Below are 17,006 nucleotides of genomic sequence, written 5' to 3' on the forward strand. Positions count from 1 at the left end.
TCTGCCCGCCCTCCTCCCCCTCCCCCTTCCCTCCTGCCCTCCCTTCATTCCACAAGTGTCGCTTCGCTCTCTCCCGCGCACTTGGCGAGCTGGAGAGGTGAGCAGGGAGCCTGCGAGCGGGCGCGGGGCGGCGAGTCCCGAGCCGCCGGCCGAGGGGAGGCGCGCACCGCCCGACTCGCCCTTGCTCTCCGGCCCCCGCCTCCCCCCGGGAGCCAGCCGGACCTGCACCCCGCGCTGGCCCCCGTTCCTCCTCCCCCCGCCCGGCCCGGCGCGCTCCTCCCCGGCCGGCCCCTCGGCGCGCGGCGCGCTGGAGGCGAACGCGGGCTGAGCCGAGCGCAGTGGCCGCCGACCACCGAGCGCCCCGCGCCGCTCCCTGCATGTGCGGCCCGCGGCGGCTCGCAGCCCCCGGCAGCAGCCTCGGCAGCTTCGGCCGCGCCTCGAGAGGCGGCTGCAGCGGCTCCAGCGGCGGCCGAGTGGCCGAGCCCGGGCTGGGAGACACGATGCGCCGCGTCCTCCGGCTGCTTCTCGGCTGCTTCCTCACCGAGCTGTGCGCCCGCGTGTGCCGGGCGCAGGAGCGAGCGGGGCACGGGCAGCTGGCGCAGCTGGGCGGCGTGGTGGTGCTGACGGGGGGCAACCGCTCCGGGGCCGCCTCGGGAGAGGTCGGCGAGGGCGTGGGGGTCTCGGACGCGCCCCCGACCCGGGCGCCCACGCCGGACTTCTGCCGGGGCTACTTCGATGTCATGGGCCAGTGGGACCCGCCGTTCAACTGCAGCTCGGGCGACTTCATCTTTTGCTGCGGGACTTGTGGCTTCCGGTTCTGCTGCACGTTTAAGAAGCGGCGACTGAATCAGAGTACCTGCACCAACTACGACACTCCGCTCTGGCTCAACACCGGCAAGCCCCCCGCGCGCAAGGACGACCCCCTGCACGACCCCACCAAGGACAAGACCAACCTGATCGTTTACATCATCTGCGGGGTGGTGGCCGTCATGGTGCTCGTGGGCATCTTCACCAAGCTGGGGCTGGAGAAAGCGCACCGGCCCCAAAGGGAGCACATGTCCAGGTGGGCTGCCGCCCCCCGACCCCCCACTCCCCGGGCGCCGCTCTCTCTCCCCGCGCCTCCCCACCTTCCCGGAGGCAATGGCGCTCCCCCTCCACCCCGGCCTCTCCGCGGGGGGATGTCACCCGGGCAGCCAACTTGGGCTGGGAGCGCAGAGGGGGGACGGGGACCTCAGCGCAGGTGTGGATGTGAAAGTGTGTGTGTGGATTAGGGGTGTCTCCCCCCCTACCCCCCGCTCCCCAGCTCTCTTGCCGCCCCCTCCCGCCGAGTATTGCAGCGGACTTGAGACACACAGCCTGGGAGCCCGTGTCTTTGGAGTCTTGGGTTTTAGGGAGGGGGGTGGGCCAGCCTTCGGATTCCGCATACGAGCCTCTAGGTAAACGGGGGCCGGCGAACCTGAAAGGGAAGGGGGGCGTGTGTGAGCCCGCGCGCGCGTGTGTGCGGGGGGGGGGGGGGAGGGAGGGAGGCAAGGAGTGTGTGCCGCCTGCAACTCGTACGACTCGCGAAAATGTGGCGAGGGAGGTGGAGAGTGCGGGGAGGGCGAGAACAAAAGCTTTGCTCGGAGCGGCCGCCTCGCTTTCCGCCGAGCTGCCAGGTCCCTGGAATTGGGACCTCGCACCCCCCTCCCCATCACCCCCTCGTCCCTCTCTCCAGTCGACACCTCTCTCTGCCGGGGGCAGCGACCTCAGCCGTGGCGCTGCGCCCTTTGCGCGGGCTGGTGTGGCCTCCCAGGGCCGGAGCCCCCTCCCAGCGTCCCTTCACCCCCCTAGACACCCTGATTCGTCAACTTTCCCTTTTGCCTTATTCATTATGCAAGTCCCAGCACGAGCAAGTCGCAGCAGATGGGAGAAGGCATTTGGGGATTAATGGAGCTATTTGCCTTTTTTTTTTTTTCTTCCCCGAGTGTCTAAATCGATTCGCACAACCCAGTAACTTTGGAGGCGGAAGACGCAGACGGGAGGATGCAACCCCCGGCCGGGGAGAGGCCAGGGGTTGGTGTGGGGTCCCGGCTGGGGTGAGGGGGGACGGAGGAGGGTGTTAAAGAGCGCGGGGTCGCCTGCACACAGCCGGATGACTGAGGAACAAGGTTTATTCTCTTTCCGTCTACGCGCAACGGAGTCGCCATGTGTTCCCCCCACCCCCAAACACACACACACACACACACACCCCGCACCTCCGGCTGCCTGTGCGCGCGCGTGTGTCTGCACGCGCTCCGTGTGCCTGCTTAAAAAATCTCAACAAAGAGACCCACCAAAAATAGGCGAGGAACATCACCACCACCTCACTAGTAATTATTTTCTATTTATATGCAGATTATCGGATGATTCCCCACCCCCTTCCCCACCCCAAGGGAAGAATTTGGGGGAAGAAAAAGGTGAGGAAGTTCCTCTCGGTTTGGGTTAGCAGGGAGGTGTGGATGGATGGTGGGATCAAGAGGCACAGAAACCCCCCTCTCCCAGGGGTTTCAAGAAAGCCTGACCTACCAGAAGAGTCAAGCGCGGGCCCCGCCCACCTCCTGCCACCCCAAGGTGCCCGATCGCCAGCCCCACGGGCCGGTGGTTCCACGTCCCCCCGCTGCCCTCGCCAAGGGTCTGGTGTTGCGAGCGAGACTCGGAAGCAGGGCTGCGGCAGCGACTGTTGCCTCGGTAGGGAAATTCACCCAGGGATGGGTAGGCTGCCTGGCAGATTTCGACTTAATTCCTCTGCTGAAAGCTCCTTGGAGCCTTTGCCTTGCAAACCAGGGCTTTGGGAGCTCTCCTCCTCGTTCGGTTGGGATGGGGGTGGAGAGGCAGGAGGAGGGAGGTGGGAAGCTGGGGAGGAGCGCTAACCTTTGGGCAACTGTGGGAGAAAGTGATGCTGGCTTGAGGCCCCAGGGACTCAACTTCCTCGCCCTGCCCGCTTGCAGCCCAGCAGGCTGCAGCCACATTCCTCTACAGGTACCTGGAAAGGTCTCCTTGGTGGTGGAATCTAGGGGGTATCCAGTCCTGGGGTCGCAGAGCCCCAGCACAGGCTCCCCTTGCATACATCTTGAGAATTCCAGGCAGGAGTGAAGTACATACTCCTGAAAAGAAAGAATGCTTGATTTTTACTGATGACTCCCAAGGTATAGTTTTCAACCTTGGCTGATGTTTAGGGTGACCTGGAATGCTTTTTAAAGAAACCCGGTTGCCAGGGGCCCCACCCTAGATGGGTCAAGTCAGGATCTCTAGGGTGGGGCCTGTACATCCATACCCTGTGTATCTCTCCGGGCTTTATGGTGTTCAGTCAGTCACTGTCCAGGAAAAGGAAGTAACATTTGCTGAGCACAGTTCTGGGTGCCAGGCACTGTACTAGGGGTGTGTGTGTGTGTGTAAACATCATTTAGTTTGCACAGTGATGAGACAGGTGCTAATTCTCTATTACATAGGAGCAAATCATAGCTGAGATTGGTAGCTTGCTCAAGGTCACAGAGAAAATTGCGCATTCCTTAGTCCCCTGGTGTCAGCTGTGTCTGGGGCAGATGTTTTCAGGTTGAGTGAGCATCAGAATTTGAGGAGCTTCCTAAAATGCACAGTCTTGCGCTTGATCCAGAGAGATTCTAAATCCATCTATCTGGGCCTCAGAAGTCTGCGTTTTTACCACCTCCCTGAACGGCTTGTGTAAAGTGGTCCACGCTTGACTTGGGACCATTTTCCCGGATGGAGGGTGGACGGATTCATTCAGTGTGACTCTTACTTACATTGTGTTGCTGGTTCTCCCTGTGTGTATAGCCTTTGGGTGTGTTTCAATGGTGCTGGGGGCTGCCCCAAGTACTCACCAAGTGCATCCTGCTCTACTGATGCAGTTAATCATTTCCTATCCCAGCCATGGCTCATTTGCTTTTGCCCACATGGACCATAGGATGTTTGGCTGGGTCCAGGACGCCAACCTCTGCATCAGAGAGACTGTAGGGTGGCTTTCAGGTGAAATTAATCTGCTGGCTGCAGCCTCTTAATTTTGTCTTGAGCTGCAGGGGTCACTGGAATGGGAAGTTTGTTCTTACCTTAACTTGAGATTACCTTCTCCTCAAAGACTTACAGCATGTGCTGCTCCCACGTCACACCATTGACTGCTTCTAGTGACCCGTGTGCTTGTGTTTGATGAGGTCAGTTTCCAGGCTCAGAGGCCTGGGCACATTGCCTGCTTCCTTCTGGGCTGATTAGGACTGAAAAAGGGGAGAGACATCAATTCCAGAGTGTGCTCAGGCCTGGCCTGTGATGTGGAGAAAACTGTATAGATGCTTCGACAGCAGATATAACCACAGCCACATTCATTCACTATTTATTGGAAGAAGTGACTGCAAATGGTGGGTACCAAATAGTACCAAATCATGCAGACACATTTTATTTGGTCTGCAACATATTTCTATGTCTGTATTCTTATTTTTGGGCTTTCCAGGTGGCTCAGTGGGTAAAGAATTCACCTGGAATGCAGGAGATGCAGGAGATGCGAGTATGATCCATGGGTCTGGAAGATTCCCTGGAGGAAGGCATGGCAGCACACTCCCATATTCTTGCCTGGAGAATCCCATGGATGGAGGAGTCTGGGGGGCTACAGCCCACAGGGTTGCAAAGAGTCAAACATGACTGAAGCGATTGAGCCTGCACACATAAATTCTTAAGTTGTTCCCAATTTGTTATTGTGAAACATTCTAAACATGCAGAAAACTTGAAAGAAGAATAAACATAAACTCCAGTATATCTTTCATCTAGATCAGGATTTCCTCCCCTTGGCACTCTTGACATTTGGGGCTTGATTGTTCTCTGCTGTGGGAGGCAGTCCAGTGCATTGCTGGGTGTTTGGCAGCATCTCTGGACCCTGCCTCCTTAGGTGCAGGTGGCACCCACCCACACTGCAGTCGGGACAATTAAAATGTCCTCAGACATTGCCAAAAGTCATCCAGGAGTGGAGTCACTCCCAGTCAAAGACTACTCATTTAGACTGAACAGTTATTAGTATTTTGTCACATTTGCTTTATGGCTATCTCTCTCTCCCTCTTCCTTCTTTCCTTCCTTCCTCTCTCCTTCCCTTCCTTCCTCTCTTTTTTCCTTTTTTTTTTTTTTTTGGCTGAGCAGTTGAAAATAAGTTGCAGTCATGACACTTCATCCCTAAATACTTTAGCGTGGATCTCCTAAGAACAAGGACATTTCTCCCACATAACACAGTTCCAGTATTCTGCCCCCCAAAAGGAATAAAAATTCCATAACATCATCAAATAGCCAATCGTATTACTGTTTTCCCAGTCATACACCAGAAATGTCTTTTAGAGACTGGGTTTTCAAACCAGGATTTCAGTCAAGGCTCACTGCGTTTGGCTGTGAAATCTCTTTAGTCTCTATGGTGTACAGTGTTTTAAAACCAACTTAGAACCAATGACCAACATTTAAAACACTGGGAGGTTTCGCATAGAAATCCTGATTTTCTGATTTCTCTTGAGAAACCAATAGATCTGGTAGTACTGGACCTGCATTTTCAAGCGGCATTTGTTCCCTTTAAGACCCTCTCAGGTTAATTTCACTTGCCCCCGCCCCCCTATCACCCTGGTCCTCATTTCAGTCAGTCATGTTCCCTGCAGTCCCCAGAGGGGTCGTCCGGCTGATCTAAAGCGAAATGGGTTCAAGTCAAATGGCTCCAGATTCAGTCCCAGCTCAGCCACTTAATAGTGTGAAATTTTGGGAAATTTGTGGCACATCTCTGATTCTCAGATTCCTGTCTTTAAAAATGGGATGATGAGGGTCCCTATGTCATAGGTCTGTGTGAGGATTCACTGAGACTGGGCTTAGAAATCTCATAGAGCAGGACCTGCCATAGTCACTGCTCAGTGACTATGACCCTTTATCATCATCCTTATCATTGAAATTTTCTCCCCCTTATCTATGGAAGGAGGTGAAGTTGTCGTCTGGAACTCTGTGCCTAGTGCTTGCTCTGCCATGTCTATTTAGCTGCGTGACATTGGCCAAGTCTCATCACCTCTCTGGACTTGCACTGAATTTCAGCAGAACAGGTGGGAAGTTCAGTAGGTTCTCATTAGTTATCTATTTAATACATAGTAGTGTATATATGTCAATCCCAATAAAAGTTAATTTAAAAAAGTGACCCAGGCCAAAGCTTTGCCATGTGTTTTATTGGAGTATAGTTGCTTTATAGTGTTATGTTCATTTCTGCTGTATAGCAGAGTGAATCAGTTGTGCTTATACATATTTCTCCTCTTTTTTAGATTTCCTTCCCATTTAGGTTACCACAGAGCACCTGTGCTTACAGCAGGTTCTTATTAGTTACCTGTTTTATACATAGTAGTGTATATATGTCCATCCCAATCTCCCCAATCCATCCCACTACCCCCTCATTGACCTGGCTGATATTCAAGGACACTTGCTGACTTTGCTATTTGGCCATAAGCTTGTGTGTAAATTCTCATTTAATTTCATGTCCCACGGAGGTCAGCTTTATGACAATCTGCTTTTCACAGAGGCACAGATTGCTTTTCAAGAGGATGCAAAATCCCTTAGCGAGCGGAGGAGCTGGACTTCAGGCACAGACAGTCTGAGGCTATGGCACAGGTCCTTGACCACCAGGCTGCACTGCCTTGAAGCATTGACATCCAGGACTTCAGTCTTTGCCGATCACAGACAGGTGCTTGATGCCCTGCAAATAAGAGTGCATGTGTCAGGGCTGGTTCAAGGAATCCGAGTCAGATCAAGACTATGGATGTTTCCTGCATCTGCCCCTGGCAGGGCCAGCCCTGTTGGAAAAGGCATTGGTGAGAAATGGCCTTGGGGCCAGGAATGCATGTTTGAAGCTCTTTACATTCGAAGCCAGTAGGGAACATATGTCATTATCTTGCCCACCTTCAAACAGTCAGAAGTCCAAGTGGCAAATTACATAGCACCATGTCCTGTGTGTTTTTCAAGCATGCTTCACGAATGCTTGAATCTCTTACAAAGAAATGGCATCAAGTGATAAACATCCCTTCTGCTGCTGCTGCTGCTAAGGCGCTTTAGTCATGTCCGACTCTGTGCAACCCTGTAGATGGCAGCCCATCAGGCTCCCTCGTCCCTGGGATTCTCCAGGCAAGAACACTGGAGTGGGTTGCCATTGCCTTCACCAACATCCCTCCTGCTCTTGCCTTTTCTGTCTTATTCCAGCCTCCCCTCCATCTCCCTTTTCTTATACATTTATGGTTATCCTGTGGCTTCCACCAGCTGCCCAGGCTGAAGAAGCCCATGAATGCATATGCTGTTGGCCACAGAAAGTCTGTAAGTTATTTTTTTAATTTTAGTTTTTAATTGGAGGTTAATTGCTTTACAATGTTGTGTTGGTTTCTTCCACACATCAACATGGATCAGCCATAGGTATACCTACATCCCCTCCCTCTTGAACCTCCCTCCCACCCCTCACCGCATCCTAGCTGTGTAGGTTGTCATGGAGCACCGGCCTGAAATTCCTGCATCATATAGCAAATTCCCACAGGCTATCTAAATTTTTCCTTGCAGAATATGTTTTGCTTCTCTTTGCACACTGAGACCTTGCATTTTAAAAATCTACTTTATTGGAGTCTAATTTACACAATGCAGTGTACACATATTATGTGTAGTGTGATGAACTTGGACACATGGCTACACCTGTATAACCACTTCCCCTGAAAGTAACTTCATGTCCATTGCCCTTAGATCTTTGAAAAATAAATGATGCTTCTGGTACAAGAGGAAAAATCTCAGGAATCCCATTCAAGTGTTTAAAAGTCAGAAAACAGTTCAGACCTTGGAACCCCTGGAGGCTTCGAAGCAAGATGTTGGAACTCTGAGCTCCATTTGGCGATGTTGGGGTCTTTTATTTACTCACTGTAATTGGAAAGAAAAGGGATGCAGGCTTTTCTTTTCATTCTTCAAATATGCCATGCTCATTGCTGCCTTGGAGTTGCTGTGTTGGTTTGCCTCAAATTCTCTGGCTGGCCCTTTCTCAGCATTCAGGTCTCAGCTCAGTGTCACCTTGTCTGAGAAGCTGTCCTTGATCCCCTAGGCTTATTTACCAATGCTCCCCCACCCCCTCCAGCCCATCACTCAATGTGATTTGCTTCATTTCACATTATAGTCTAAAATGAACTTACTAATGTACTGGTCTACTAGTTTATCATCTGCCTCCTTCCATTATTGTTCACAGTAAGGAGTGCAGTCTTTCCCCATCTGTCACTTGAGTCCTGGTATAGTACCTGGCACATAGGAGTTCTGATTCCTGACATCCTGGTTTACATGACAGAAGGTACCTCCTCATTCCATCATTTATTTGCTCATGGATTTAGTCATTCAGTAGGTGTTTATTGAGTGCCTATAGTAGATCCAGCGCTGGACTGAGAGCTGTGAAACTGCAGGGAATAATGCAGGCATAGAGCTCATGGTCCATGGCAGGAGATGGGTGACGTACAAGTGAAAGTACAAGTGAATAGACACCAAGTTGAACCTTATGAAACTGCCAGTATTCCATCATCTTCAGCCTCAAAAATGGCAGTCTTTCAGCTGTTTGGAACTGGGTTAAGGGATATCGAGGAAAAGTGTAGTTTCTTCAATAAGGTGCCTTTGTTAAGTCAGGGTTCTCCAGAGGAACAGAATCTTTAGGAGATCTGTCTATCTACTTATCTAGAGATTAGGCAGACTTGCCACACATGATAATGGAGGGTGGTAGGTACAAAATCTTCAGAGTCAAGGTCCAAGTTTTTTTTTTCCTTCTTTTTTTTACTTTTTGTCTGTACCTCAAAGCCTGTGGGATCTTAGTTCCCTGACCAGGGATCAAACCCGTGCTCCCTGCAATGGAAGCATGGGGTCTTGGTCACTAGACCACCAGGGAAGTCCTAAGGTCCCAGTTTGAATCTGAAAGCCTATAAGTCACTGTAGAACCATGAGGACCTGATGTCCCAGTCTGAAGGCCAACAGGCAGGAAAATTCTCTTTCTTGGGGGAGGATGAGCCTTTGTTCTATTCCAGTCTTCAACCGATTGGGTGAGGCCCACCCATGCTGTGGAGGACAATCTGCTTTCCTCAGTCTATCAATCTAAATGTTAATTTCATCCAAAAACACCCACTCAGAGGCATTCAGAATAATGTTTGACCAAATCTTTGGTCACACTGTGGCACGTCAAATTAACACATAAAAGTTACCATCACAGTACATTTAGGATCTTGCTCTTTTAAGTGTGGACCAGCTGTAACTCTGTCACCTGGCTCCAAATCTCAGGGCCTGCCACAGACATCTTGAATCAGAATCTGCATCCTAACAAAAGCCCCCAGGTGGCTCAGAGTTTAAAGCGTCTGCCTCCAATGTGGGATACCCGGGTTTGATCCCCGGGTTGGGAAGAACCCCTGGAGAAGGAAATGGCAACCCACTCCAGTATTCTTGCCTGGAGAATCCCATGGATGGAGGAGCCTGGTAGGCTACAATCCACGGGGTTGCAAAGAGTCGGACACGACTGAGTGACTTTACTTCACTTCAATCCGTGTGCACATTCAAGTCTGAGAAGCACTCTGAGTGTGTGCTACACATAAATACCAATCCCTTAGGCATTTGTTTGGCTTGTGGTGCATAGTTGGTTCTTTCCACTGTCTAATTCACTAAATTAAAAAAAAAACCACATCCTTATTTGTAGCATATTTTTTAGTATACACAATATATGGGTTTCCCTGGTGGATCAGATGGTAAAGAATCTGCCTCCAATGCAGGAGACCTAGGTTCGATCTCTGGGTTGGGAAGGTTCCTTGGAGAAGGAAATGGCAACCCACTCCAGTATTCTTGCCTGGAGAACTCCATGGATAGAGGAGCCTGGCAGGCCATAGGTCATAGGGTTGCAAAGAGTTGGACATGACTGAGTGACTAACATGTATAATATATGCACATACTGGCAAACAATTATTAGGTACACTATAGCATTTATTTTTAAAATTTTTATTGAAAGACAGTTGACTTAAAATGTTGTATTAATTTCTGCAGTAAAATGATCTTCAGCTATATATATTCTTTTTCTTATTGTTTTCCATTGTGAATCATCACAGGCTATTAAATATAGTTTCCTGTGCTATACAGTTGTTGTTCAGTCGCTAAGTCATGTCTGGTCCTTTGTGACCCATGAACTGCAGCATGCCAGGCTTCCCTGTCCTTCACTATCTCCTGAAGTTTGCTCAAACTCATGTCCATTGAGTCAATGATGCCATCCAACCATCTTATCCCCTGCTGCCCCTTCTCATCTTGCCTTCAATCTTTCCCAGCCACAGGGTCTTTTCCAATAAGTCAGTTACTCACATCAGGTGACCAAAGTATTGGAGCTTCAGCTTAAGCATCAGTCCTTCCAATGAATATTTAGGGTTGATTTCCTTTAGGATTGACTGGTTTGATCTCCTTGCAGTCCAAGGAACTCTCAAGAGTCTTCTCTAGCACCACAATTCAAAACCATCAATTCTTAGGCACTCTGCCTTCTTTATGGTCCAACTTTCACATCCATACATGATTGTTGGACAGTCCATAGCTTTGACTATATGGATCTTTGTCAGCAAAGTGATATCTCTGCTTTTTAATACCCTGTCTAGGTTTGTTATAACTTTTCTTCCAAGGAGCAAGTGTCTTTTAAGTTCGTGTGCAGTCACTGTCACAGTGATTTTGGAGACCAAGAAAATAAAGTACATCACTGTTTCCCCATCTATTTGCCATGAAGTGATGGGACTGGATGCCATGATCTTCATTTTTTGAATGTTGTCCTATATAATAGGACCTTGTTGTTTAGATAGACTCTAAAGCATACATAATAAACTCACAATAAACTGTGGAAAATTCTGAAAGAGACGGGAATACCAGACCACCTGACCTGCCTCTTGAGAAACCTGTATGCAGGTCAGGAAGCAACATTTAGAACTGGACATGGAACAACAGACTGGTTCTAAACAGGAAAAGGAGTACGTCAAGGCTGTATATTGTCACCCTGCTTATTTAACTTCTATGCAGAGTACATCATGAGAAACGCTGGGCTGGATGAAGCACAAGCTGGAATCAAGATTGCCGGAAGAAATATCAATAACCTCAGATATGCAGATGACACCACCCTTATGGCAGAAAGTGAAGAGGAACTAAAAAGTCTCTTGATGAAAGTGAAAGAGGAGAGTGAAAAAGTTGGCTTAAAGCTCAACATTCAGAAAACTAAGATCATGGCATCTGGTTTCATCACTTCATGGGAAATAGAAGGAGAGACAGTGGAAACAGTGTCAGACTTTATTTTTTGGGGCTCCAAAATCACTGCAGATGGTGACTGCAGCCATGAAATTAAAAGATGCTTACTCCTTGGAAGGAAAGTTATGACCAACCTTGATAGCATTTTAAAAAGCAGAGACATTACTTTGCCAACAAAGGTCCATCTAGTCAAGGGTATGGTTTTTCCATTGGCCACGTATGGATGTGAGAGTTGGACTGTGAGGAAAGTTGAGTGCCGAAAAATTGATGCTTTTGAACTGTGATGTTGGAAAAGACTCTTGAGAGTCCCTTGGACTGCAAGGAGATCCAACCAGTCCATCCTAAAGGAGATCAGTCCTGGGTGTTCATTGGAAGGACTGATGCTGAAGCTGAAACTCCAATACTTTGGCCACCTCATGCAAAGAGTTGAGTCATTGGAAAAGACCCTGATGCTGGGAGGGATTGGGGGCAGGAGGAGAAGGGGACGACAGAGGATGAGATGGCTGGATGGCATTACCGACTCAATGGGCATGGGTTTGAGTAAACTCCAGGAGTTGGTGATAGACAGGGAGGCCTGGCGTGCTGTGATTCATGGGGTTGCAAAGAGTCGGACACGACTGAGTGACTGAACTGAACTGAATTGAAAGCATACATAAGAGCAGGTATATTAAACAGAACTGAAGGTGAAACAAACATTTACAATTTGTTGCCAATGGTGATGACTTTGTGTAATAACACACTAATGTGTGTTGAGGATGAAAGTCACCATTCATACATAAATCCATATTTTGAATATTCTTCATGAGACTTTGAATTATTTTTGGATGATTTCATTTTGATCTGACTAGGCCATCATTTTTTTTAACCTCGTGAGAAGCTGTTGAAGAGGTGAGGGTCCAGTCTATCATTTTCCTGTACTTGTTTCATCAGTATTGTCTCCAGGCTGTGGTTTTGTTATGAGGGAACATTCTTAAGCCCCATGTCCACCTAGTGATGGTTATTTTAGTAAAACTAGATACTTTGCTTGCACATCCCTTTGGGGGTGTATATAACTACAGCACAGGTGATGCACCCTAAAGATGATGCCACTGCCAAGGTTGGCACCTTGATCCAAGGTTCTTGATTCTCACCATCTGACATGGGTGTTTCAAGTGAGGGCTCCAGCCTCATTTTTTTAAGAAAAATATTTCTTATTTTTAATGACTAAAGACCATACACAGAAGTTGTCATATTTCCTTCCCCCCACTGCTAAACTGTATTAAGCACTCCCCGAGTGAGTGGACCACACCTTGAAGACACCTTGTCCAGGATACAGAGGCCCTAAGAATCCCTGTCCCCATCCCTGCTCTGGGAAGGGCTGCCTTGGGGAAAAGTATCCTTGGTTTTCTCGTGAATTTCATGAATTTTGGCACTCAGCAAGAGCCAGGGAATCTGCCGATGGCAGTGCTGACCGAATTCACAGAGGAAACACCCTGATCATTTACTTTGCTATTCTCTTGAAAGTTCAAATATTTTGAAATTTTGGAGAGAAATCTTTAGAGAATGTGGCGAGAGCTATGGCCTCTTTTTTTTTTTTTTTTTTAACTTGATAGTGTCTCAATCTGCCTTCTTTATTTATTTTTATTTGCTTATTTTATTATTTTGACTGCAGTGGGTCTTCACTGTGGTGTGCAGGCCCTTTGTTGTAGACTGTGGGCTTCACTAGCTGTGGTGCGGGCTTAGTTGGAAGATCTTAGTTTCCGGACCAGGGATCAAGCCCTGTATTGGAAGGCAGATTCTTAACCACTGGATGGCCAGAGAAATCCCACACTATGGCTTCTTGTTCAGGAAAAATGCACAAATAAAATTTCTGTTCAATTCTAGAGGAGTTCAGAGATCCTCTGAAGTTCAGTAAAGAACCTATGTATTTATTTATTTTTATTTTAATATATTTCTTAAAAGTTTTTTTAACTGGAGGATAATTGCTTTACAATGTGTTACTTTCTACCATTCATCAACATGAATCAGCATAGGGCAGCTTCTCATTAGCTATTGTGTTACAATTGGTAACGTATATATCTCACTGCTGCTCTCTCAGTTCGTCCGACCGTCTCCTGCCCTCTCTGTGTCCATAAGACTGTTCTCAATGTCTGGGTCTCTATTGCTGCCCTACAAATAGGAAAGAACATGTTTAGAAGTGGAAAAAAGGCAAATTAGGTTTGAGAAACATCTGTCTTGTCTTTCAAACATTCCTTTCCTGCAGTCTCTTTCAAGTTTCAGGTCCTGCTTACTGTGCAGGGTCCGGAGGAGCTTAAACAATGATTTCAAAGACATTCAGGTTTGTATCTTAGTCCCTCCACTGATTAGCTGGGTTAACTTGGGAGTGCGTGCGTGCATGCTAAGTTGCTTCAGTCATGTCCAACTCTTTGCTACCTGATGGACTGTAGCCCGATAGGGCAGCCTTTTAAAAAATATTTATTTATTTGGTTGTGCCACGTCTTATTTGCATCATATGGGATCTAGTTTCCTGGCCAGGGATCGAACCCAGGCCCCCTAAATTGGGAGCTTGGAATCTTAGCCACTGGACTACCAGGGAAGTCCCGTTGGGCAGTCTCTTTGTTCTGGAGAATGGGTATAGTAATCCACACCTTGTAACGCTCTCCCACTTGTTGGCTGCAGTTCAGCTTTGTTAACCTTCTTGTCCCTCAGATCTGAACTCTTTCATGCCTCAGGGTCTTTGCACTTGCTGACCTCTCTGCCTGGAATGTTCTTTCATCCTCTTTATGGCAGTAACTCCTTCTCACTGTTCAGGGCTCAGCTCAGATGCCTCTTCAGGAGGGCTTTTCCTGATCAGCCAATCTGTCAGTTTATTTAGGATTTTTCTTTTTTTAAAGTGTACAGTGCAGTGGTTTGTAGTATTTTGAGAAAGTTGAGCAACCATCACCACTGTCTAACTCTAGAACATTTTCATCACCCTAAAAAGAAACCCCTCCCTCATTAGCAGTGAGTTCCCATTTCCCCTCCCACCCCCAGCCCCTGGCAAGCACTAATCTGCTTCCGTATGGATTTTCCTATTCTGAACATTTCAAGTGATTGGAATCAGTTCACCTCTCTGAGTCTTTGTTGACTCATTTGCAAAGAAGGAGTAATAACCCTCATGACCTGTTTATGTGCTGTTTAATTGAATTAAGGCTTGTCATGTGACTAGTATAGTGCCTGGCTTATGGGAAGTACTCAGTAAGTGTTACTTACTGTTACTAATACTGGGCTGTAGCTGCACCCGAAGTGTTGGTATCTAGGGTTAGCAAGAGTACCGAGCTGTGCTCAGTTCTGTCCAAGTCTTTGCAACCCCATGGACTGTAGCCCACCAGGCTCCTCTTTGTCCATGGGATTTCCCAAGGATACTGGAGTGGGTTGTCACTTTCCTTCTCCAGGGGATCTTCTTGACCCAGGGATCAAACCCATGTCTCTTGCATCTTCTGCATTGGCAAATATATTCTTTGCCACTAGCGCCACCTGGGAATAAACATTTTTTTTTTTTTATTAGGATTAGTTATAAAGGGTGACTAAACTTGTTAGGTGCAGACATATTACATATATTCATCATTTAATCCTTTCAATAACTCTATAAAGTGGGTAACACTGCTCTTACGTCAGTAACATGAGAGACGTATGAATTCTTCTGCAGGAAATCCTTATGTAATCTCTGATTGCAGTGATCTTATTTACTTATGTCTTTTCCCCCTCTACCCTAAGTAGAATGGCAGCTCCATGGAGAAAGGGGTCTTGTCTTTTGTTCATAAGCCCAAAGCCCTGGTAGCTTGGATGGTAAAGAATCCTCTGCCTGCAATGTGGGAGACCTGGGTTTGATCCCTGGGTTGGAAAGATACCCTGGAGGAGGGAACAGCAGCCCACAGTTCATGGGGTACAAGGAGTCAGACACGACTGAACCACTTTCAATTTTTCAGAATAAGTAGGTGCTAGTCATTGTTTTGAATGAATCAGTTTAAATTTTCTCTCCTTTCAGGGCCCTTGCAGACGTGATGAGGCCCCAGGGCCACTGCAACACTGACCACATGGAGAGAGATCTCAACATTGTGGTTCACGTCCAGCATTATGAGAACATGGATACCAGAACCCCCATAAATAATCTTCGTAAGTATAGCACTGCCATCCAGTTCCAGTCCCACTGGGTGACCCAAGTGGTGGTCACACCTCCAGATTTCATGGTGTGTGTTTGGGTCCATGAGGAGCTTCTCTTTGTTGACTAAGAAGATTTATTTTATCTCTTCTGGATCTAACTGTGGGTGGCATCCTCAGATTTCACTTTGTTTCTCCATTAAAAGAGTCATCCATGTGGTGGATTTCTCATGGTTGGTTCTTCTGTTAACAGACCACTTTGGAGGTTCATCTTGGTCATATATTAACTATTAGCCCTCTTGACTGGTCATCATGGTTAGTTACTTAGCTAACCAAAGAATTACTTGGTTGGTTTATCCTAGATAGTAAATCTGTTAGCCAATAACCTATTTTGTTGGTTCATCTTGATTGGGTAATCTGTTAACCAATGGTTCATTTGCTTATCTGTCTGCCTCCTGAGGTAGACCAGTTGTCACTTTTAGGTTTCACATGGCTTTCAGCTAACAGATACTGGTTCAGAAGGATTAGATTTATTTTTCATGAAACCAGAGTTTCATAAACAATCCACTAACTCTGTGTGTGTGTGTGTGTGTGTGTGTGTGTGTATACCTGTGCATGTATGTGGGGGTTTTGAGTTGTGGTTATGTTAGTTTGGGTGTGTACTTATGATTCAACAGAACAAATTGTTCTGTTGTTCTCCCAGGGGGAAAAAGTTGCATTTGCTATTGTGTTTCAATAGGTATTCTTTAGCTGACAGAGCATACCTGGGAATCTTAGTGTGGTCAAGATTTTCTTTCCTTTCAAAGGTCAGTATATACAATATATACTATGGAGCTGTGTACTGACTATAGGCAGTGGGGAAAAACAAGATTATTTTGTTTTTGACAGTAGTGTACTATCATGGTTATTCCTAGCAATTATGTTTTCAAGTAAGCCCCACATTAAAGTAATGTGTAAGGCTTGGTTTAAAACAATAAAAGCCAGAAAATTTAAAGGATGCATTTAGTTGTGGCTGGAGGTTTTTTAAAAATGGAAACAGTTCTGGCATTTTTGCACGTTTTTCTAGTCTGGGTTACCTTTGCTAAAGCTCCACCAGAAACAGCATTGGTGTTTTATTTGCTGAATCATAGTTTTGCACTGTTTGGTTGCAAATTTTCATGCTCAATGGGTAGAGGAATAAGTCTATGGAATTTGGCATTGGTGATGCAAATTATCTGATTCTGCATGGTGATAATTGTTCATGGCCTTGGAAATGTTGCAGTATGTTTGCAAAGTTGATGTGTACGTGGTTTGAAATGGGTTACAAAGTAGAAAGTCTTAAGTTCCATTCTATTAAATAACTTGACATTATTTATTTATGAACTGGATCATAAAAATGATATGAGAAATAGCCACATGTTAGAGCAAAATACACCAGTCATTGGAAGTCTTATGACCAAATCTCACAGCCCCGAAAGGCATGGTGAATTGCGCCAACTCTGATATAGCAATCGTCGTATCCAATTCTGGTTTTGATGGAAATGAGCACATTCTCTTTCAGAATGCATTGGAAAATAAGTTGAACCTAGGTGTATATGAGTCCTAAATATCATAAGTGAGTGAAT

At 47.2% G+C, this 17,006-nt stretch overlaps 1 protein-coding gene across 1 annotated transcript in view; it reads left to right on the forward strand.

Annotated features, from left to right (window-relative positions):
* Nucleotides 1–500: 500 nt before the first annotated feature.
* The window catches only part of SHISA9 (shisa family member 9), a 341,393-nt gene continuing 324,887 nt past the window's right edge, over nt 501–17,006 (forward strand). The window contains exons 1-2 of the mRNA XM_065920299.1: nt 501–1,063; nt 15,290–15,417. Coding sequence (XP_065776371.1) covers nt 501–1,063; nt 15,290–15,417 — 691 coding nt within the window. The remainder of the gene's footprint in view (nt 1,064–15,289; nt 15,418–17,006) is intronic.

This window comes from Muntiacus reevesi, chromosome 2 (assembly GCF_963930625.1).
Source record: "Muntiacus reevesi chromosome 2, mMunRee1.1, whole genome shotgun sequence".
NCBI lineage: Eukaryota > Metazoa > Chordata > Mammalia > Artiodactyla > Cervidae > Muntiacus > Muntiacus reevesi.